General features: G+C 39.1%; 2 protein-coding genes across 10 annotated transcripts in view; one reads left to right on the forward strand and one right to left on the reverse strand.

Moving 5' to 3' along the window:
- TTC39A (tetratricopeptide repeat domain 39A) overlaps positions 1–7,658 on the forward strand; it is a 56,658-nt gene extending 49,000 nt beyond the window's left edge. For 8 of the 9 annotated variants that reach the window (XM_036108420.2, XM_036108419.2, XM_036108426.2 and 5 more), the window contains 4 exons: positions 366–477; positions 896–1,010; positions 2,115–2,231; positions 2,786–4,654. In XM_036108420.2, coding sequence (XP_035964313.1) covers positions 366–477; positions 896–1,010; positions 2,115–2,231; positions 2,786–2,909 — 468 coding nt within the window. In that variant the 3' untranslated portion in view covers positions 2,910–4,654. Of the gene's footprint in view, positions 1–365; positions 478–895; positions 1,011–2,114; positions 2,232–2,785; positions 4,655–7,255 lie in introns of those variants that run through there. The other variant, XR_013448193.1, reaches the window with a different exon arrangement.
- A 2,673-nt stretch (positions 7,659–10,331) lies between these two features.
- The window catches only part of RNF11 (ring finger protein 11), a 39,597-nt gene continuing 24,893 nt past the window's right edge, over positions 10,332–25,035 (reverse strand). The window contains exons 2-3 of the mRNA XM_036108430.2: positions 13,631–13,800; positions 10,332–12,225 (exon numbers count right to left, since the gene is read on the reverse strand). Of these exons, the coding sequence (XP_035964323.1) occupies positions 12,054–12,225; positions 13,631–13,800 (342 nt within the window). The 3' untranslated portion in view covers positions 10,332–12,053. The remainder of the gene's footprint in view (positions 12,226–13,630; positions 13,801–25,035) is intronic.

Here is a 25,035-nt window from a genome sequence, read left to right on the forward strand (position 1 = left end):
TCCCGGGATCGAGTCCCACATCGGGCTCCCTGCTCCACGGGGAGTCTGCTTCTCCCTCTGACCCTCCCCCTTCTCATGTGCTCGCTCGCTCTCTCTCTCAAGTAAATGAATAAATAAAATCTTTAAAAAAAAAACAAAAAACTATGATCTGCATTGGTGTAAGGTGAGATCCCAATATCAGTGATGAGGCTCCCTGCCATGGCCCCTTTGAGCCCTTCATAGGCTGGGCTGAGATCTGTCATAAAAGATTAGAGCTAGAAGGGCCTTTAGTGATCCTCTTGATCTGAGCTGCCCATTTACAGCTGGGGAAACTAAGGCCCCACTGGGGAGGAAACCTTTGGACTGACTTGCTCCCCTGCCCTCAGGAAATGATGTACATTTGGAATGGCTATGCTGTGATTGGGAAGCAGCCGGAACTCACAGACGGGATACTTGGGATTATCACCAAGGCTGAAGAGATGCTGAAAAAGGGCCCAGGTGACTAACCCCGGCCCTTGAAACTGCCAGGCTGAGTCAGATCACAGGTCTTTACAGTTAAAGTTTCCCTCTACTAAAAATGTCCTTCCTTACTTCTCTACCCTGGTTAGTGTGGTCCTTTCCCTTTCTAAGACTGAGCTTCAATGGTAGCTTCTCCAAGCTGTCCATTGTCCCCCAGGTAGGGTCAAGGCCTCCTCTGGGCTCCCACAGCCCCTGGGCTTCCTTCAGTCAATCCTGATCTCACTACATTGTCACTGTCTCAGTATCTGTCTTTCCTCCCCAGATGTGAGCTTCCTGAGTACAGTGACCATGTGTGAGTTACCTCTCTGTCCCCAGGGCCCAGCAGAGTAGGGGATCCATGAGTAACTGTTGCAGAAATAAACAAGCCTGTCTTCTTCCCTCACTCCCCTATTCTTAGAGAATGAGTACTCAGTGGATGATGAGTGTTTGGTGAAGTTGCTGAAAGGCCTCTGTCTGAAATACCTAGGCCGTGTCCAGGAAGCTGAGGAGAATTTCAGGAGCATCTCTTTCAAGTAAGTGCCTCTGTGGCTGCTCCCACTCCAGGATGCCTACTGCTGGGGCCCATGTCTCCTGGGTAGAATATGCAGGGTCTCTCCTTCCTCACATGCACTCCAATGCTTGACTCTAGCCTACCCCCAATTCACTACACTTGTACTAGTGTCTGTTCTATGCCAGGATCCTTGCTGGGCACAGATCATTAGACCTCATTCCCCGGGGCCACCAGATTGCCCACCTACAGGAGTCCATCCACACTGAAGTTTTAGGTGAATGGTGCCTCCTAGAGTTTGTAATTCAAGTCTGCCCTTGAGGAGCACAAATGTTACAGATAGACAGCTGTAGGCAACTCAAGTCTGGTATGATCAAGGCTGTGTTAAGAGGAAAGCAGGGAGGACAGTAGGTGCCCTGAGGAGGGACCTAAACACAATGCAAGATACCAAGAAAGGCTTTCCAGGGATGCCATTTTAACTGGGAAGTTTATCAGGCAGAGAAAGGAAAGCAGGAGTTTTAAGTGGGAGTAGGTACAGCATGTGCAAATGCCTGGACACAGGATAAACACCCAAGGTTGGGGTGACAGTGATTAGGTCCTTCCCTGCTTGGGTGAAGTTATAGAGGGAAAGGGTTATAGATGAAATAAGGGGCACTAGACTGAGAAGGGCCTGGATGTTTTGCTTACAAGGCTACTCTTTATCCTGCAGACAGAAAAGATCAGGAAGGATACTGAGCAGGGCAGGTTTGGGTTTTAAAAGAGTATCTGACGCAGCATGGAGAGTGGGTCAGAAGGGCCAGCCTGGAGACAGCAGACTTCCTAATTTAGTAAACCATTTAACTTGGACAAAGGGGGTTGGGGACAGTGGGCATGAGCTAAGGACATGGCATGAGCCATAAGTTATCAGGGAACTGAGGCCCTAGGTGCAGAGGACTGGAAGGCTTTCCTGTGGATCATAAGCCTTTCTACGGCTATGTGGTGGGAACCTTCCCCAACAACTAGGATTCGTTATCAGGAAACCCCACCTGAAGGCATGGATTAGATCCTCCCACTTGGGGAAGGCTCAGGAAGACTCTGAAGGATATCTCAAGGGCAGAGCCTATAAGCCATGTCCTCCTCTGTCCCACAGTGAAAAGAAGATTAAATATGATCACTACTTGATACCAAACGCCCTGCTGGAGCTGGCCCTACTGTTTATGGAGCAAGGCAGAAATGAAGAGGCTGTCAAACTCTTGGAAACTGCCAAGTAAGGCGTGGTTAGCGTCGGTCTGTCCTTTGTTCCCCCGGAGCTCAGGAGCTTCACTCGGGCTGGGGCAGTAGAGCACAGACAGCAGGGAGGAAGGGTGCTGGTAAGGGCGTTACGGCAGGCCAGAGGCTGGGCCTGTGTCCCTGGGAACCCAATTTTCACCTGGTATAGGGAGGCTTCTTCAATTTGCCAGTGAGAATTGGAATCCCAGAAGCAGGGAGTGAATTACCCAGGGTCACACCACAAGCCAACTGCTGGGCTGGTAGAAGACCCAGGTCTCCTGCCTTCTAGCCCCATGGATTTATTTCTTAAATTCATTCCCTCAAGTTACTCAACAGGAGTAAGAGTGGTTCCAGAGGGTACAATACCAGGGTGAGGGGTTACACATCCTTTCTGTTTTTCTCTACTGGACAAGGCCCAACTCTTTCTTTGGACAGAGACAGGGATTAAGTGTCTGAAAATCTTCCTTGGCCTGCTAGTCCCCTACAGTTCAGACTGAAGGAAAAGCACTTCTTAGAGCAGCCTTATATGCCTGATTCTCTGGTCTTTTCCAGGCAAAACTACAAGAATTACTCCATGGAGTCAAGGACACATTTTAGAATCCAGGCAGCCATACTCCAAGCCAAGTCTTCCCTAGAGAATGGCAACAGATCCATGGTCTCATCAGTGTCCTTGTAGTTTTATGCAGCACTCCAGGCTGGAAGACAGAAACAGCTGGACAGAGCTCCTGGAAACATTTCAAAAAGATCCCCTCCCCCTGCCCTGCCTTTGGGGTCCACCGGTGCTCCAGTGGGATAGCATGACATAGGTATCCATGCAGAAGGGAAGCCGGCATTTTCACCAGTGTGGCCAAGGGCCTTTACCAAGGACGGAGCAGGTGGAGTCCTCTGCCTGCCCTATCACACATACGGGTACTTGTTTTTCACTGTGATGTTTAAGAGAATGTATGAACAGTTTACATTTTCCTTAGAAATATTAATGGGATCACAGTTGGCTTTAAAAAAACAAAAAACAAAAAAACCCACCACCTGTAAATCTTTGTTTTAACCCATACTAATCTGGAGGTAAATCTGTATATGATGCTTTTCAAAATTCAGCAATGTCTCAGCTTCCAGGGCCAGAAGGACCATTAAGGCTTCTGAAGGCTGGGCACGGATGCTGCACACTGACACCCACTACCTTACTTCTTACACTTCATTTTCACTCCCTTAGTAACTAACTTTCCAATTTAAAAAATCAAATGAAAATTATTTCACTAAAAAGACATGTGAATCCATCTGTAGGAAAAAAAATCTTTACCAGTAAGGAATGGGAGTTGCTGAGGCCTGACAGAAGGGGAGCTGTGTGGCCCTTTCTGTGCCAAAGCCAAGAAGTTGGTGGGGGGAGGTTCTCAAGACACCAATCTGCATCCTCACTGTAGGCCAAACAAACAGCTGGGAATAATTTACAAAACAAAAATCTTCTGTACTTCACTATGAGGTACATTCATTTACTGACAGCATTTGTCTTAGAATGGTTATTCCTGGCCCGTTGTGTATGTTTTAGATTTTTCAGTTAAGAGAAAAGAGATATTTAATAAAACTTATACACTTAAGAGATCATGCAACATCTATTTCAGTAAAATATGTGTTGCTTGAATTCTTGGGCAAGGCAGAAAAGTCTGGATCAGAAGCCATATGGCCCAGGTATGTTTTATTTAGACAACACAATGCCTTAAATGTTTTTAAAATAACATTTAAAAATGGGGATATTTCACAAATCTGGTTTCTGGCCTCTTATTTAAAAAAGAGAATCCAGTCTGGCAACATTGGGCTCATCCCTATAAGACAACAAGGCAACAATCAAGTTGGAGCGGAGTAGAGGCTGCTCTCCACACTTATATTACCCTTCTGTCCCTGAAAAGCATCTGAATTTGCAAACTCTGGGACTGTTACAGCGAGAACTCAAGTTCAGTGACTAGACACCAAGCTTTACCATTCATAAGCTAATGACAGCATACTTCAACTTAACCATTTCCCTGGTGGAAAAAAATCATGTACACGAGTGAAATGTGACTCCTCAGATACATGAATGCAATTTCTGTAAGGGAAGAACCACAGACAATTTCTCCAATCTTCCAGCATTGCTGGATTTTTAGCAAACACTTCTGAACATTTGCCAGGGGCTGGGTAGATTATTAACATAGTCAACCAGCCTTCTGTGACTAATAATGAAGTCATAGGTTTTAAGTAAAGCAAATTCTCATTAGGAAAACAAAGCAGAAAACCCTCAGTCAGGATCCTCTTTTGCACTTAGTACTGTCAGAGCAGAAATGCTATGAAAAAATAAAATTTCTCATTTTGTTAGAACTAGACACAAGAATGCTCTCCACCGAGAGCAAGCCCTCTGCAAGCTTGCTCTCCAAAGCCTGGATTCTCGGAGACCAGCCTGTTTCTAGGTTGTTGGGCAGGGCAGGGCAGGGTGAGAGGAATGACTAGAACCAGGCTGCTGAATGAGGGTGGCCTTTTGTGGTTCCTTCACATACTGGAACACTAATACCTACTGCTGTATAAAAAAAACAGCGCGCTGATCACAGGATACCAAGCACAACTTGCAAAACTGCAGTTAACAAAAAACTTTTCTTTAAACATTCATTTTAGGCACTTTTATTTTTAAAAATTTATGCTAGGATGGTTTCCTTGTCAATGTTATTACTGATTTCCTGTTGGGCTTCATTAATTAACCAATGTCACCTTACCTCTGTCTGCTGCCATGGCTACAGTCTGGCTGGTAAGAGAAATCAGTGGGGTTTTGTCTCCTTTATCCCACCTGCAGCTTATGAGATAGTCTTATATTAAAAACATGTTTGTGAAGTTGGGTGAAAATGTCAGGTATCTAACACCATATCCTTGTGTGGAAGCTTTGAAGGTGAAAATTCTCTCCTGGGCTTCTTGTTCTATCTTCTTTCAGCCATTTCTGGTTGTTAATTCTCTAATAGTGCAGAGCTTTCCAGCTCTTATGCCCTGGAGAGGGAACTATCAGGTGGACAATTCTGGCCTAGAAGTAAGGAGACCTGAAATCTAGTCCCTGCTTTGTTACTAATTTTCAGAGTGACCTTGGGAAAGCCATGGACCCTCAAAAAATTAGTAATTTGCACTAGATTAAGGCTCTTTCCTGCTGTCAATGGTTCTAACTCTGGGCAAGTGTATTTTTGGATTTTCATATCCAAAGTGAGACAAGAGATATATACCTCCCTACCTTTTGCCAAAGCCTTATATCCACTCAACCAGAAATGATAGGCTTTCTCAATCAAAGGCCTCTATAGTAGCCCAGCACACTTGGAGAGCAAATAATCTTCATTTGGGGAAAGTCTAAATCCTGTTACACAGAGGAACTCCACCATTAGGAAGTAGCAACTGTGTACCATGATCTAAACAGGCCCTCAGCAATGGAAAGTCTACCTCTGCCTCTCACTGGTCACAGGCCCTTGGACTCACAGGGTGGCTGCCAGCAGTATGCTGGTCCCTATCAGCTCTCCCATGTGTTGGCAGGATTCCCTACTCCTTATCTCTCAAGTCAGAATGGGAGTATTTCCAAGACAGCTTTCGTCATTGACAGCAAAAAGTCATAAGCTGACAGCTAAAGCAGGACCCTAAGAGGCCAATGCCAACAGAAGACTTGGCTGAGGCCCAGGTGAAAGAGTTCCAGCAACTGAAGAACGACACCAGGTGGTTTTCAGAAAGCCTCAGCCTGCTGAGTGCTAGAATCATGAAGAAAAACAAATCCAGGGAGACTTTTCTCTGGAGTTACTCCCAAGTTTTTCTTCTAAGATGATGAGGATTTTTTCTTTGCTTCAAATTTAAAGCCTAACAGTGAGCCTTTCAACAACTGTTTCCTTATGTCTCCAGCACCATCATACGAATTCACTAATAAACGAGAGGTGCTTAGATTCTGAAAACCAAGCAAAATGGGAACTTCTCATACACACCTCAGATACAGTTTTCCAAGGCTGGAAAATGCCTTTTTGCTTTGGTTAGCATTAGCTCTTTTGAAATCTAGTGCAAAGTTCATCACTGCCCAACAGGTTAAGTCCATAAACAAGGAACCTCATTTCGGGGCTTGAAAAATCCATTTCTAAATGAGGAATGTATGAATTGTTTCTAGTATATAAAACCAACTGTTAAGTGACAAAATATAACAGAGCCCTTCTTTTGGGAAGACAATTACTAAACGTTCCTTTGGACTTCTAAAAGCTGACATTCAAGTTTAATCAGACACATCACAGCTAACACCTCACAAATAACTGGATTGGGTTTTTCCGACACATCATTAGCAAATCGTTCAGAACACCACATACCATATGCTTTGGGTGGAAAAATAATAGCTAATATTAAGTGCTCACTATTTACCTCTTGCTAGTCTAAGCATTTTACATGTATGTAATTCTCATAACCATCCTATGAAGTAGGGACTATTACAGATGAGAAAACTGAGACACAGGTTAAATAACTTGCCTAAGATCACACAGCTATTATGCAGCAGAAAGATTTAAAGCCAGGCAGCTGAATTCTAAAGCCCATCCTTTGCTAAACTGCTGGTCAAACCGTAAAATTATCAGGTTAAAGTTGGATCTGACTTATATTGACCTCTGGGCCACTCACTATTAAGGATGGAAAAGGTACTGGCTAATAGCTCAAACACCAGAAATCCTTGGCTTGGAATACATGGAGCATTTTTGTCTGTGTGGCATGGTTCTGGAATTGGCAGAATGTAGTCTATTTCCACACCTCTAGAATAGACAGTGCTGGAGGCGAATCTCAATGTCTTTTTGATAGCATAATCCAGGCTTCCCAATTCACACAATGTCTAAGACTTGCTTTTAGATCCTAAATGACAGGGTGAACTCTTATGAGGCCTCCCCGAGAAAAGCTGGGCTCATTAACTTTTGCAAAGCCAACCAAATCTTATAAGCATTCAGCATTCACCACTAGGACCAGACTCTTGAGGCAAACCCTCAGTTACCTTTTTCAACTTCTTTTTCTCAGGGACAAGAAATTTGAAGCCTACAAGCACTGATGTTATAGAAGGGATCCGAACCATACAGGTGTTGCTCCTCCTTTGATCAATTAGTTTTAGATGCTTAAAGTCTATACCTTATTGATAATGCTGCTTCATTCATACGCAGAGAAAAACAAACTTTCTGTGGAGGCATCCAAAGATGACTAAATCTTCCAGTGGACAGAAACTTAAGAAAAAAAAATGTAAAGGACAGTTAGTTATCTCTCCTAAAGTTGCCTTGAAAACTTTATGAAAACAGTAAATGGTTTTAGTCTGTCAGCAACATTTATCAGATGGATCCAGCCGTTGTCCTGAGCTAATGCCTATTGCTCAGAGTGATAAAGCAAACAAGAACAATGTGGACAATTAAAACATGTAGATAAATCCAAATCCCTTTTGTACAGTTTTGCTGAAGCCCCTAACAAAAATTTTATGGATCAGGAAATGGGTTGTAAAGGGACTTGTGGATTTTGTTTCCATGCTAAAAAGCAAGGAAATAGCAAAAGGTAAAATGGAAAAGCAAAGTCTGGATATTCGTATCTGGACAATCAACCTCTGAATAATCAATGAGCACCCAGTTGTGCTGTTATTTTTTAAACTACCACTATATAATTTATAAAAGGACTGGGTAGAATTAAGTGGGCTAATCATTTTTTGTGGGATGTTTTTTGAGACCCACAGGCTCTCAGAAAACAAATTACAAAATATATTTAAGTTAATATTGCCAAAATACATGTGCCTCGCCCATTTATTAACATCTGTATGTCATTTTAATATAAACCTTAATGTGTTGTAATGTAACTCCCAGGAGCTTAAAAAAAGAGGTTCTTTTTCTCTAGTAAAAATACTTAATGTGCTGAGCTAATAAACAGCCCAGTTAACTTTCCCTAAATACATAAAATTAACTTACTATATCTTTCAAACCACTTAGAAAAAGTACTATTTTAAGATATTTATATTATACAATCAAACATTTACAGTTACTCCATTAAATCCTTGTTTCACTTGAATTACCACACATGAAAGCCATAAATCTGAATTGTGAGCATTAAACCACGGACTAACCATAGGCAAATACATGTTTTCACCTACAAAACTGAGAAAAAAATTTTTTCAGAGACCATTTTTAATGGCTCTCAGGAAAATCTCATTTAATAGTAGGTCAATCAGTAATTACATTCAATGCAACAATGAAAATTTAATAGTTGGACATTTTTACTCTATACTTTAACAAGCATTTATTAATAAGCACCTAGGTTTTGTGTACACCTTTAAGGAAAAAATGTATTTAAAGAGATGAATGGGTAGATCCAATCTTTAAACGGGCAGACTAGCCTATACTTATGGATTCATTTCTGAAGGGAGCAGGAACATAGCCTTCATGAATAGAAGAGGCATGAAATTGATGGAAACGAGACCTCAATGGCCAAATATTTAGGAACTGAGACTTAGAGGGAAGAAATTAGAAGGAATTCAACTAAGTCCCCAAAGGGTTAATATAACATAGGAAGAGACAGCTCAGGACACTGATGGCTCTTCTGCCCATACTTCCCATGATGGAGACATCCAGAACGGCCTGTGTCTTAGGGAAGTGTCGTTGAGTGTAAGATTAGCGCAGGGGAGCTACATAGAGGGTACAGAAGGAGGGATTATAAACTATCTTCTCTGACTTTCTCCCATCCAGGAAAAGAGTAGCTGATCTTTACTTTCAGTGAGTAAATTTAAAAGTACTTGAGGAGATACTACTAACCAATCCAACTTTTATGTCCACAGTTTCAAAATTAAAGGCTTACAAAATTACTTGAGGTTACTACAGTGGCTGCAAGTGTAACCTCAGTTGGCTCTGAGAAACTGCTAGGCAATGCCTTTAAGCAGAGGTAACCACCAAACTGCCTACCTTTCTGAATCATGCCAAAGAAACTTACCTTCATTACTGTTTACCATTTCAGTCTCAGAAGTACACAGGCAGGTCTGCTTTTTTAAAAATGCATCTTTACTTATGACGAAGCTTTGTATGCGAAGAATGTTTTAACACAATGCTCACTGTATTCTATAAAATCATATTGGCTTATATTACGCAGGGGACACTAACAGTAGGGGCAATCTTCTCCTGGTTTAAGAAATTCCCTATAAAGAACACTCAGAGGGGGCGCCTGGGTGGCTCAGTCGTTAAGCGCCTGCCTTTGGCTCAGGTCATGATCCCAGGATCCTGGGATCAAGCCCCTCATCGGGCTCCCTGCTCCGCGGGAAGCCTGCTTCTCCCTCCCCCACTCCCCCTGCTTGTGTTCTCTCTCTCGCTGTGTCTCTCTGTCAAATAAATAAATAAAAAATCTTAAAAAAAAAAAAAACCAAAAACTCAGAGAATTGAAAGGGTTTTTGTGAGAAGTATTTCAACTTGTTGGGTTTACACTTAAAAGATTCTTTTACTTTTTCCTGGTCAGGCTTTTCAGGTATTTCAAATCCTACAGCCACCTTTGAACACATCTTGCCCAAATCTAAAAGTTGCACCTATTATTTGGCTTCAGAAAATTTGAAGCTATCAAGCTTCTAAATTTATAATTAGATGGTATTAAATACCACACCAGAAAAAAACCTTCCCAAAAAGTTTATAGACCTAGAGATTAAATTTATACATTTTAAATTTATATACCACTTTAAAGAAAGGATTAGATAATTTGGGGAATATTCTTATGTAATCAACTCTAACTGTAGCCCTTTACAACTGTATTATAACTTTATTTAAAGTAGTAAAAGCCAAAATTGATAGTTCTTAACATGGTGTATGGAAATCAAAATTAAAGAATACAAAGTACCTTAAAAATTTTTTTCAGCTCAATACTAGTTCCTTCAATATTACTACCAAACTTCTGTGAAATAGCCTTGCAATAAAGACTAACAGCAACATTAGATGATTTTTTTAAAAAAAATTCACTTACCTATTTTAACAATCTAGAAAAAAGGAAAGTCTGACTATAATACTTGATGACACAGACATCATGTATTAAGTAGAAAACACAAGGATAAAAAAAAGTAATATCACTGAAAATATTGCACAACTTCAGGTTTTCCTCCAAATTTGCTTTATGTAATTGGGTGGATATAAATTAATGAACGAAAACTTAAGCAAGATACATGTAACAATTTAACAGAACCTGATAATCTAATTTTCAATTTTTCTCAAATTCATCTTTAAGTCTTTCCATCATGGGGCTCATAAGAAAATTAACCAACATATGGATACCACAGTCTAATGTCAAATCTTTAGAAGTATTTATGACATACTGAATTCCTCTACAATGCAATTATGAAGAACCCTCAAGATACTCGTGTTTTGTATGTAGAAAAGTGTTAGAGTCAAATATTCAACTCAATATAAAATAAGAAACATTTCTGATGTTAGATTGAGATTGCTTCTCTTTTGCTAATGAATGATTCTTAGCTGTAATATCACTGAGCTGAACAAATAAGTCACCTTTGAGTACATAAGGAAAAATAAACACATGCTAAATGGATAAAACATTACAAACTACATCTTTACTAGACCATCTCTACCTCTAACACTTCAGAAGCTTAGAGATTCAGAGTGCTCTTACACTGAAAAAGATAAAGGAGAAATTCCCTCTTTGAGATCACAACTATGAAGTCATGTGGTTATACAAATTCTGCATTTGTGTGCAAAACATGAAATACGTTTATCTTAATTCTCCCTGCTTAGACTTGTCAGCCAGCAGGACTTTCCAAGAAACAGAGACTGAGATGTGTTTTATATAACTTCAATAACCTCAGCACTACAATAATAAGAGATGCAGTATCCTTTTGCTATGGTTCAAGACAATAAGGGAAGGAGGTCACAAGAATAAATCAAAGCTATTACAACTGAGCAACTTTTCTCAGTTTCACCATGGTGCCACTTTCATTTTACATAAGCATGGTGGCATAATTCAAGCTCAATAAATCAGAAATCTTAGTATTTAAAATTTACCTTGACTTTTAATTATTACCATATTAACAACCAAAATAATTAGATAAAACACATGGGAAAGGGTAATAGTAAACCCCACTTTACTAGAGTTGTTTTTTTGACATTAACTCAGTTTTTATAGAAAAGGGATAGTGCATCTCAGTTTGCTTACAAGCTAGGAGATCACTTTGAATTCTGCATTTCCTAACTGCAAACAGATATAGCACTTATAACAGGTTATAAATAAACTGGTTTTCAAGCATAGAGCCAGCCCCAACGATAATACACTATTTAAAAAGACCTAAGGCAATGAATTCCATTTCCAATGGAAAAAAAGAACTGTGCAAACAAGCTTAAAACTACTTTTTTTGTGCCAGTGTTATAAAATGTAGCTTTTAATAAAACCTTGACCCAAATGCCAGCAACTTCAGAAAAGAATTTGGGTGGGGGGAAAAAGAGAGTTATTTCATTTAGGAAAAACAACCACTATCTTTTTCCTAATCTTCAACACACACAATTTAAACATATACAGCTGCTGTAACACTTTACACAATTCCTATGTACTGGAGCATAACAAGATCTAAATACAATTATATTTTTAAACACTGGGTCAAGGCTTTACATAAAAATACCATCCTACTTTTCCCCCTAAGTTTCTAAAATATCACGTATTTTTTCCCCCAACATCTGCAGCCATTCAGGAATTTTTAGGAAACTTTTGTGCATGATCTTAATTCCTAATCCCTGGCTCTTTGGGCTCAGTGACAAAAGATCAAAACCACCAAAAATGATGGTTCACTTGAAGTCAGACCAGAGACCCTGGCTCAATTAGTCTCGTAGGACGAAAGCAGTGCTGCATCAACTGGCTCCATGCAAGAGGGGCACGTGAAGGATCTCATCAACCAGTCATCTATACAGTCCAGGTGATAGATGTGCATGCACGGCAGAAATCGAATCGGGTCCCCATAAACAAAGTCCATCATACAGATAACACACCTGTTGGGGGTGAGGGAGAGAAATCAGAAAGCAGTTTTAGAGAAGTGATATATCTAGAATACTCTTTAAAATCCCATTCCAAAGGCTATGTTAATCTAAACAGATGAAAATGGCTTGCCTGTCATCCTTGATGACACAGACATCATGTATTAAGTAGCACCAAAGCATGCAAACTGATTTTTTTCCTAATGAGCATTAATCCACCGACAATCTCTTATTTCGATCCCCTGGAAATTTGCGTGAGTTTGAGAGCTATCAACAGAACAAAGAGAAATGGACCACATGGGGATCAAGTCCATTCCTAGAACTGTGCATACAAAACATCTACCTATTATAGAAGACACCCGAAGAATGTGATGCTTCAGGTAGGAAGCCATCAGATTAACTTTATGTGAACTCAGTTTTTAGTGTAAGCCCAGGAGTAAAATAGTTTTCATTTTAATAACTATATGTAATAACTACATATGTTTATAGTAATATAATAACTATATATATTTCTCTTAAAAAAGAGAAAATGTTATGTAAAAACCACCACTAATTTCAGTTTACTTACTGGGCTGCTGTAGCTAAAGATCTCTTTATTAACCCTAGTTTCAAGTTCACTGAATTCTACAGGTTTAAGAAGCAACCCAATGCTGTAGTATTTCAGAAGTTAGTATTCAGGACAACTTATTATCTTAAGTACTAGCACTAAATGGTGCTATGGCTCAAACAGCCAAGCATCAACATAGTAAATTAGATTATGTCTTTGTTGGCAAGACCATTCTCAACCTAAAAGGAGAATGTCCTCATTAGGGATTCTCAGACAATGAGCTCTTAGGACAAAAACTTCCCAGAAGTAAAATTTGATACTCAACTCAGTCTTAATAAAATTATTCCTCAAATTAAAAATAGGTATAAGATTTTCCTCATTATCACTAAAACTCCTTTATTTTAATGGCTGCATAATCTACCAGAGTATTCCTATGCCACTATCTACTTAACTATAGTTCTCCTCTAAATAAAACCAAGGTGAATATTTTTGTGTATAAAGTGTCAGGAGTTGGAGTGAGATACACATTTTAGGATAGATCTCTGTCTCACAGGATATAGACCTGAGAAGGTCTATTGCCAAATTGCTTTCCCAGCTGACAGGGCCACCAGCACACTCATGCAGGTGAATATTTTTAACTGACATCAATTGTCATCCAAATGGACACAGACAACATATAAAATGGTCAGAATTCACATGATTTCTTAACTTTTTTTTTTTAATGAAAATTCTTAATTGCTGTATCTCAGATATGTTCTGTTGCATGAACTGATTATATTAAATATCCAACTTCTAAAATGCAGGAGAATATTTTTCAAAAGCAAATCTCTGGAGATAGACCTTTGAAACATGCATACATTTATTAAAACTTACTCCCGGATCTTTTTTTCTGATCCATCCCTTCCAGGGTCATAAACTCCTTTAGGCAGATGTTGTATAAGGCCTATTCTTTGAGCTATCCTAATTTGTTCCTCTTCAGTCAGCTGAGTTGCTAGGCGAGTCTGGCTAGGTGTTGGATGATAGACCGGAACTGGAACTTGTTCCTAAATTTTAAAAAAGAGAAAATGATTATTTTTTAAACATCTGCTTTCTGGGGGTAATGTTTTCCTTGTCTCTTCTTTTTTTTTTTGCTTAGTGGGTGAGAGGGGACCTTGGAGAGGTAGGCTGGGCTAGTGTGCAGTAGTATGAGATTGTTTTACTCTGCCTTAACTTTAGCATACCTGACCAAGTTTTAAAATATAAAAACAGGGGCGTCTGGGTGGCTCAGTGGGTTAAGCGTCTGCCTTCAGCTCAGGTCATGATCCCAGGATCCTGGGATCAAGCCCTGCATAGGGTTCCCTGCTCAGCGAGGAGACTGCTTCCCCCTTTCCCTCTGCCCCCCCCCAACTCATGCTTGCTCTCTCTCTCAAATAAATAAAAATCTTAAAAAAAAAAAAGGATAAAAACACAATCTTCACTGAAAAACTCGCAAGGAATGTTGTTTGAAGTATTTCCACATGAATATATTGTTCCTGATATACAAATACAGTAATTCACCTATTTATATATCAGGAACAATACATAATAATTAATAAAATGGACTGTATTCAATATTCTCTGTAGGCTGTATTCTGTATTCAATGGAGCTTTATAGTCTCAGTATACCATTATTTACATTAAAACTGATCACTATAGACTCTTATTTGTAAACTTTTTTCCCCATACAGACAACCTTAAAATTTATTTAGAAAGGCTGGGTATTATTGCAATAAACTTTTTGTAAAATTCCTTTTAAGCTTTTGGATACATATTTGGATATGACAACTGAGCCAGAGGAGGCCACCCTTCCTCCCAAATGGAAAACATAAGTTTTTAGGGGATGTAAATAACCTCCATAATCATCCAGAACATCAACTGAAGCTGCTTTGAACTAATGGCTTTTGTAGTCGAAAATAATTGAGAGCACCCATAATAAGAAACTTTATAAGGGCTCCAAGGGTAAGTATCTTTTCCAAAGAGAAGCTTTAGGGGAAAGTCTCAGATATATATAAATTAGGCTCAGATACTGAATATTTAATTCAAGGAAAATGAGACTTTTCCACAATGTCTCCTAACATGCCACTATGTCCCTTTAAACTAGCCTTATTTGTAAACACTCCTTTTCTGACAGTAGAGTTTATTAAAGGCAGAACATTAGACTTTAAAGATTCCTATATATACACAATGGAATACTGCTCAGCCATCAAAAAACCGAAATCTTGCCATTTGCAACAACATGGATGAAACTAGAGAGTATTATGCTAAGTGAAATAAGACAATCAGAGAAAGACAATTATATGATCTCACTCATATGTGGAATTTAAGAAAACAGAGTGATGAGCACTGGGTGTTATATGCAACTAATGAATCGCTGAACACTACATCAAAAACTAATGATGTACTGTATGTTGGCTAACTGAACATAATAAATTAAAAAATTCTGAAATAAAAAAAACAAAACAGGATCATAGAGGAAGGGAGGGAAGAAAAACAGACAAAATCAGAGAGGGAGACAAACCATAAGAGATTCTTAATCATAGGAAACAAACACCATGTTGCTGGTGGGGAGGGGGGAAAGTGGGTGGGGTAACTAGGTGATGGATGTTAAGGAGGGCATGTGATGTAATGAGCACTTGGTATTATGTAAGACTGATGAATCACTGATCTCTACCCCTGAAACTAATACACTATGTTAATTAACTGAATTTAAACACAATAAATAAATATCCTCAAGAAAGTACTTTAAATATTCCTTTTCTGAGATTTTTTTTTTTTTTAAGATTTTATTTATTTATTTGACAGAGAGAGAGACAGCGAGAGCAGGAACACAAGCAGGGGGAGTGGGAGAGGGAGAAGGAGGCTTCCCGCTGAGCAGGGAGCCCGATGCGGGGCTTGATCCCAGGACCCTGGGATCATGACCTGAGCTGAAGGCAGACGCTTAATGACTGAGCCACCCAGGCGCCCCCTTTTCTGAGATTTAGAACTAATGTTTAATTAAAAATCTCAAAACCCAGTAAATCCTTTATCAAATAAGAGTATATCCTCTGGTACAAATAAAATGCCAGTAGTTAAAAGTCTCATGTCTTCTGAATTTCCAAAATCAAATCATTAATGGTTACTTAAGTACTTTCATACTTCTACCTCATCATGTGAATGCTTATCATTACTCTATGTTGTATCTAAATAAATATTCATTTAGTGCACATTACATAGAAAGATGACACCGTGGCTCTTGGATCCAGATAACCTTGGCTCAGGTCACTTCTCTACCACTTAACAGAGTAACCTTGTTTAAGCTATTTAACCCATCTGGATTAGATTCTACCTTATAGGGTTGCTATAAGGCTTAAATGAGGAACAGTCAACCTTGAAGTGGCAAGAAGTTAAATGAGTATAGGTATTACAACTATTAACATTGCATTCAAAGAGCTATTATCTATTGTTGCAGGCAAACTAGCTATTTCCTCTAAGTTCCACGCTTTTCCATCTTACTGCCTTTGCTCTTGCTATTCCTCCTACCTTTCCCTGCAGTCCCCGGTCCAAATTATACCTTGTCCAGCAGGTTGTTGACATGAAATGAAGCCTTCCCCAATCCTCCTCCTTACCACCCAATACTGACAGTCTCTAGCCTCAGCTTAACTACGTAGGTGTTGTCTACCTATACGAGAAATAGGAATATTATACAGAATACAGTGAAAGTTCAGTTAACCTGTGCAGTCAAATGAAAAAAAGACGGTCAATTCTAGCTTTCCAGAAAAGTTAAGTACCAAACTGACTGTATTTCTCTAGTACAGCTTGGAAGCCTTCTTTCAGCCCTGTGTATCTATAGCACTATGAGCACAGGCAATTTTTGCTTTATAAACATTTTTTAAATGCATATTTCCTTTTAAAGGAGCTTTGTACATACAAAAATTTTCAGTTTGTAGCTCAAATTCAGAATCTGTTACATGCAACATGTATATTAAAACCCTTGTTTATGCACTAGAAAAATAACTGTTGAGCAGGCTTTACAGTGCATATAAAAGTTATATTACCCCTTAGTCATTCATGATTATATATGACTGTTGCCATCTTTGGTTTAAATACCTCTTCAAGGTTTTAACTATAGGCAAACTTTCAATGTAGAAGTTTCATGGTTGAGTCAAAAAACTCTGCAACTTACTAGCTATAAGACCCTGTACAAATGGCACCTGGCTGGCTCAGCTGGTAGAGCATATGGCTCTTGATCTTGGGCTGGTGAGTTCGAGCTCCATGTTGAACCTACTCTAAATAAATATTAAAAAAGACCCCCCTCACCATGTTTTTTCAACCTCTCTGAGACTCAGTTTCTTCATGTGTAAAGTACTAGGACGACTGTAAGAATAAAATGGGAAGTGCAAGTGTTGTCCCTGGTACAGTACAAGTACACATAAAAAAAGCTCATTAAGGGGCGCCTGGGTGGCTCAGTCAGTTAAGTGTCCGACTCTTGATTTTGGTTCAGAGTCGTGGAAGTCTGCTTGTCCCTCTCCCTCTGCTCCCCCACCCCTCATCATACTCTCTCAAATAAATCTTAAAAAAGTTCATTAAATGTTAGCTATTATTGCAGCTCTACTATTATATGACTATGGAACAGCATCCCAATATTTAAGAAATGGATTTGATTTATAATTTTACATGTCAATTATACCTCAAAGCTGAAACTGAAACAAAATTTAGTTTTGAAAAAGAAATGGATTGGACTATGCAGAGGTATGTGAAAGTTTTCAAAAATGAATCTTAGAATTCATCCAAGACCAACTCTCTCATTTTATAGGCCTAAACCTGCCTACAGTCATGTAATTACTGACAATATTACAATCAGAATTTTGGTCTCCCTTTTATTTATTTATTTATTTTTTAAAGATTTTATTTATTTGACAGAGAGAGACAGTGAGAGAGGGAATGCAAGCAGGGGGAGTGGGAGAGGGAGCGGGAGAGGAAGAGGGAGAAGCAGGCTTCCTGCTGAGCAGGGAGCCCGATGCGGGGCTCGATCCCAGGACCCTGGGATCATGACCTGAGTCGAAGGCAGACACTTAATGACCCCAGCCACCCAGGCGCCCCTTGGTCTCCCTTTTTTAAATCAGTAATTTCTACTATAGCATTCCTGGTTGCCAGATAGCAAGGAGACTCTGCAAGTTAAATGATCTGGCTTGTGTCCATTTACATTACTTTGAAGAATAGTACACTGAAATGACATTTTAAGAAAACCACAAAATAAGGCATATTTCATAAATGGTTCTACAAGGGTTTATCATCTGTGATAAAGGTTTTATAATTTCCGTAACTTCTACAATTTAAGAATTTCAAAGAATATCAAATCCATCCTAAATTGCCCCTGTAAAATAGATTCTATAACTGATAGAAAAATAAACTCCAAAGTCTTATCATAACTTCCTGTCTGTCCTCTGAATGAAACTCCTGAGGAAGGTTATATCAGGTAGTTCTTACTAAGGTTGAGAGGTCAAATTCTGCTACTACTAGAGGACAGTTTCTCCTTATGCTCACTTGGGGACTTCTGTTCTCTGGTATCACTTTCTTTACCTGGTGTAAAAAGGTAACATGGCCTACTAATCCAATGGGTTTTTTGAGCATCAGAACTATCTCATTTATAATTACAATATTTAAAACTGAGCTACAATAGTGGAATGGGGCTGGAATGGAATGTGACCTAGGAGGGATGAGGATCCCCATTCCACCCCCCTAGCAGGGGCATGTTTGCAGAATCACAGAAATCAATGCAACACAGTTTTTAAAACACTGCTATCCAAGAACATGGGATTTTTAATCTAAAAAATTATTAAGACTGGAGTCTGTTACTTACTATGGTCACTGTTAAAGATATTTAGCAGTCTCTTAATATCGCTGAATAAAGATAAAAGCACCACTTTAGGGGCACCTGGGTGGCTCAGTTGGTTAAGCAACTGCCTTCGGCTCAGGTCATGATCCTGGAGTCCCGGGATCGAGTCCCGCATCAGGCTCCCTGCTCAGCAGGGAGTCTGCTTCTCCCTCTCACCCCCACCCCCATGCTCTCTTTCTCTTCATTCTCTCTCTCAAATAAATAAATTAAAAAAAAAAAAATTAAAAAAAAAAAGCACCACTTTAGAGGGTGATGATGCAATCATAAGATAACAATAAAGAGCTTTATAAATGTCAACATTTCCAAGTTATTCTAGCCATTTGTTTTCTCCCCATCATCAGTGACTCTGGTTTGCAGACTTTAAGCTAACAGCTATTGTCCCTGGATCTCTGGCTTGTCCCTGAATATGATTTCTTTGACCTCTGTTATGACCTCTGCCAGGTCAGTGTTTTTCAACCCTTGGATTACCACTTCCAGGCTAGGCTACCCTCCTGATTCTCAGTCCCAGTCCAGCTGACTAGCATGGCACAGGATGACACACATATGAAGTCACACTGGAAAAACGGGTATAAGACTATTGGTAATAAGGGTCTCCAAAATCCTTGAACATACCTACTACAAACAAAGAATTGTTTTAAATTGTTTTAAAGGTAATAATCTCTAAGCATGTACTTTAAGAGGCTACATTTCCTTGGTCTTCCAGCTCATGTGTACAGAGAAGAAAGAACAGAAAAGGAAAGCCCTACTTTAAGAAACATATTAATACATATTAAAAATAAAAACCCTATCTTTTAATTACGCATATTATGGATGTATTTTCTTTGGTATTTTTTGTTAAACCAAAGGAACCCTCTAAGCACCATCGAGATATTTAAAATGACTCAACATTCTAATTTCAATTTACATACAACTTTTCTGAAAGCCATAGAGGGAAGGAAATGACTAAGAACTGCTAATATTTTAAAGATGGATATGGCCTCACCATTCGGTTTAACACATACACCTAATTTCAATTTCCATCATACTTGTTAAAATGGCTTGTTGTGTGAGTTATTGTTTACAGACTAGAGATCCAATGGTATTTGTGGCAAAATGGAATCTTACTTCTAATGCCAGCTAGAAGACACTGAATGGACGATATAAGACATGAATAAAAAACAGCAATTTTTAAAAGATTCTGGGACAGTTCTCACCATTTCCTACTTGATGGCTCACTGTACCTAAACACTGCGTAAACAATATGATTTATGCTGAACACCTGCTTCCCTCCTGGGAGTCTGTAATTTTGGTATGTCCTGGGCAGTGGGTGCCTACTCAGTATTTTGGGTTCCCCTAGTAGACAACCCTTCACACATACTGGTACAATTCAATGCTGGGGAAATTAAGTGTATCCTGTGTGACTCCACTATGAGAAGATTCTTGGAAGCTTGGGTCTGTTTCCTATGGACTCGTGCTCCTTTTTCCTTTGCTGATTTTGATTTGTATTCTTTTGCCATAATAAATCAGAGCTGTGATTACAACTATATGCTAAGTGCTATGACTCCTCCTATGAAATAGAAGAACAATCTAGATAACGTTCAGAGTGATGGATAGTTCCCACATTGACTTCTTTGTTTTCAGTTTATTTGGTCATGTTCATTAGAAATTCTTAGTGGAAAAAATTCTCCTTTGTGAAAAAGGTATGTTTTGACAATGGTGGTTACACAGTACTTGTGATTTATTCCTTTTCTCAAAGTAAAATTTAAAAGATCCCTGAAGGAACTATTATTTTGAACATGACTTAGCATACTTTTTCTGTACTTTTAAGACAGAGATGTTGTTTTGGGCTGAACGGTGTCCCCTAAAATTCCTATGTTGAAGTCCTAATCCCCAGTATCTCAGAATGTGATTGCATTTGGAATCACTAATGTAACAGATTTTGTCCTGGCCCCTTCTCCTGTCCTATACCCTTCACCTAATAACTATGTCCATGCTGACAACAAAAATTACCACTTCAATATAAATGATTCAAAAATGTATATTCCAGTCTAAATCTCCTTTTTAAATTCCAGGCTCTACTTGACAGTTCCAACTCAGATGTCCTTAAAGTGCCTCTAACTCAACATGTCCAAAAATGAACGAACCTCCTCCAAAAGCTGGTCCTCTTTTAGGCTTCCTTATCTCAGTGAATGACAGGACCATCTTTCTAGTTCTGTAAGACAGACATCCTTGGCACTTCCCTCCCTCTTACTCTTCCATATGTAATATATCACCAAGTTCCAGTGAGTTAATTTTCTACTGAAAAACTGACAGAATCTGTTTATTTTCGTAGTTATTGCCAATACTCTTAAGTTCCCATTTCGTCCCTGGTGTATAATATTAGCCAGCAAAATCTCAATTTGTTCTCTATCCAGAAGTTAGAGCAGTCCTTTCAAAACAGGCTCAACTCTATCCTATGCCCTCCTCACACATACTTAAAACCCCTTCATTCAATAGCTTCCCACTGCTCTTAGGATGGAGGCCAAAGTCCTTAATAAGACTTCCAAAGCCCTGAATAGTCTGGTTACCTACCTGCCCTCCTTCCTGATCTAACAATTCACTGCTTTCTAGCCCCACTGGTTTTCCTTCAGCTCCTTTTTTAGAGCCATGATCTCTCCTATAGGAAGTCACAGTACCTGCTGTACTCTACATCAAACACTCTCCTCCATCACTACTCTGCTTAAATAATGCCTTTTCTTCCTTCAGAGCTCAGTTCAACTGCTACCATCTCAGAAACCTTTCCTAACTAACCATTCTCCTCTATAACAGGCTTTTATACACCAAGTAACTTTTCTTCACAGCATTTGTCATAGTTGTAATTTTACATTTAGTTATAATTTGCATGTTTGTCTTCCCCACCAGACTGAGATCCACAATAAGAATTCATTTTGCCTGAATAAAGCAGATGAATAAAAGGTCAATTAAAAATCTTACCTACTAACAGCTAAAAACAATCACCCATTAATTCACTTAGGGTTTTTTTTCATTCGTGTTTCTTTACATTTCCTGGAACCCCTAGCCAATTGTTAAATACTTAATAAAGTTAGTGTACATGCCATAATATTGGGATTATACAGTTGTTTTTGTCTTGCTAAGTATATTCTATAAAGAATGACTGATAATAGTACCTACTTTCACCACTCCCCCAAATGTGAACTCTAAATAAGATTTTGAATACCTATTGAAAATGTTTACCAATTATTCATTTCCAATGTACAAGGATGCTTACAAAAATACTATGAATCAGTTTATGAAAATCTAAATCACTAAACTGCTAATTAACATAAATGCTAGCACCTTCAAGGGTGATTCACTTGGCTGCCCTCACCTCTATGATATAATTCATGAGGTATTTTGTGCTTATGCTAAAAAGGTGTTATTATCTGCATGATTATTTGATTATATTTCCTCATCACTGGACTATAAGTCTGATAAGGGCAGGGACTATGTCTATTTTGCTTACCAATGTATACTATTTACTAAACACAGTATCTGGTACCTCACAGGGATTTGATAAACATTACTGGATAACTGAATGATTTATATCAAAGCACTCATGTTCCTGTAATCCATGTCATATATTCATACCAGGATTTTGTAAACATGCTATGAAAAAACTGCTAATGATTTGGATTAAATAAAACCAAAAAGAAAACTCAATGTAAACTATAACCAATATTCCTTCTCCAAGTGAAAATACCTGGTTTCTTACCTCTTAAATTTCTACCTACCTATCTCATAGGAACTTCAATACATTCAAAACCAAACTATCTCTTTACTTCCACAGTCCTTCTCAAACTCAGAATTTATATGCCTACTACAGGTTTATGATAGAGAAGTACAGTAGAAAGAACACAGACATCTCATGTAATCTCAGCTCTGGCACTTACCAGGTATGCAACCCTAGGCAAGTTACTTAGTACCTCCAGGCCTAAAGTTCCACTTCAGAAAAACAGAATACCTATCTTAAGAGTGTTGTAAGGAATAACTAAGGAAATATAAGTGAAGTACCTACTAACACAGGGACTCAATATTTAGGCCTTCCTAAAATGGCACCACCATCCTTCCTGATTCCTCTGACTTGCCCTCCTTCCACTTATCTCCATCATCGACTTTAATGTATTATCTTAACTACCATTTCCTCAATGTTGATAGGAGACACATACTTGCCCTGTGAATTTAAATTTTGTGAAAGGGGGATTTCATAAAAGAAGCAAATATCAATTTAAACATTATCTTTCTCCTTAATGCTTTAATTCTCCACATCTTCGTGCAAAAAAAAAAAAAAGAGAGAAGCCAAAAAAAAAAGCATTTGCAATAAAGAAAAAGAATTAAAATTAAAGTGTGTTAGGATAAGAAATGCAGCATCACAGGAGGGAGGAGAACAGAAAAGGAACAAAGGATTACAAAATACGCTGAGGCAGAGCAAAGAGAAGACAGGGTCAGTCACAAAAAAGCAACGTCTGATCTGATGAGAAAACTCTCTGAAGCAGTTGTTTGTTAATATATAATGTTTAATTATTTAATATATGTTGTTTGTTACGAAGCATCTATAAAATGATGAATGCTGTGAAAAATATAATGGGCCCTAATCTTAGGGAGTATACAAGCCAAGAAAGACAGAAACATATCAAAGTGTAAACATGTCTATTTGAAAGGCCATGCATTAAAAGTTGGACCCAATTTAGGGAATATGATACAATTTTCAGAAACTAAAACAATGCAGTGGGTAAGTGCCTAAATAATGTGCTGAGGCTGGAAATAGTACAAGTCTGGTTTGTGGTAAAGGAAAAATAAAGTCACTGCTAAAGAATGCAGCTTGTCACCAAAAGCCGTATCCTTTCCTCCAGTAGGAAGTAAGAGTCAGCTTTTCTGATTTTCTCCTTACAGCCTCACAAGCTGCTGCTGGCACCACCCCCTCCCCAGCTGCAGTCTCCTACTGGGAATGTTTTCTCTGAATTTGCCAGACTGAAATTTAAGGCCATAAAATGGAGGATTTGGAATGGACAGTCTGAATGCATATTCTAACTCTGATATTCAGTGAATCATGACCCAAAAAAATCCAAACTAAACAACCAACCAGCCAAACAAAGTCCTCAAAGATTAGCATTAATGCAATTCCTAAATCATAAGAGGTAACAATTTTACATATAGAGGGGATAAGAGACAGCATTCCATCTATGATACTGACAAATGATATGTCATTTTTGTTAAGAAAGTATACAAACTAGAGTGATCTGCATGGAAGAAAAACACTGATTCCATGGAGGTGGTTTGGCATTTGCTTATTTTTTTAAAGATATATTTTTAAAAACGATTTTGAGAGGGGAAAGGAGAGCGAGAAGCAGACTCCCCGCTAAGCACAGAGCCCCACTCGAGGCTTGATGCCAGGACCTGAGATCATGACCTGAGCTGAAGTCAGACGCTTAACCCACTGAGCCACCCAGGCGCCCCTTATTTGAGAGAGGGAGAAAATCTCAAGCAGACTCCCTGCTGAGCACGGAGCCTGAAGCAGGGCTCAATCCCACAACCGTGAGGATCATGACCTGAGCTGAAATCAAGAATCGGACATTCAACTGACTGAGCCACCTAGGTGCACCATATTTGCTTTTTTTTTTTTTTTAATGAAAAGTTTGACTTCTTTTCACTACATAAATATTCACTGAGGACTTACTACACAGGGTTATTTACAATATCCTAATTGGGGGAGGGTTGGTAGGCATTATCACCACAGGTACTCTGTATTAGCAAGTCATTAGATAAGCTCATTCATTCTTCTAAAGCTCAAGACAACTGAAATCAAGGCCACATTTTGAGCCCAAGCATGAATTAAAGTATTTCTTGAACACCCAACCACCCACATTTCAGATGCTGTTTCAGGTGAAGGAGATTTAGTAACCAGGTAAGGTCTGTCCTGAAACCTAAATCCCGTATAGTAGGGGAATCCAGAGATAGTAAACAAGTGAAGATAGCTATCTCACCCACAGCTCCATACTATCTCTCAATTGCCCATGACCTGGCAACTTCTGGGACAGGCATACATTCCAAAGGCCCCATAGGCTAGCCAACATTTGATGACTTACACCTCCTGGTTGGTGAAAAGAGGGTGAACCAATCAGATTCTTTCTTCTCTTAGAATTGGAAAACTCAAATCAACTGACCTGAAAGGTCATCGAGCAGCAAATAAGAGGCATGTAAAAACTGGGGTTATGAGGAGACATATGAGGTTAGAAATGTTGAGTGAGGGGAACCTGGGTGGTTCAGTCGGTTAAGCATCTGCCTTCAGCTCAGGTCATGATCCCAGGGTCCTGGGATCAAGTCCCACGTCAGGCTCCCAGCTCAGTGGGGAGTCTGCTTGTCCCTCTGT

This window comes from Halichoerus grypus, chromosome 5, assembly GCF_964656455.1.
Source record: "Halichoerus grypus chromosome 5, mHalGry1.hap1.1, whole genome shotgun sequence".
Taxonomy (NCBI): domain Eukaryota; kingdom Metazoa; phylum Chordata; class Mammalia; order Carnivora; family Phocidae; genus Halichoerus; species Halichoerus grypus.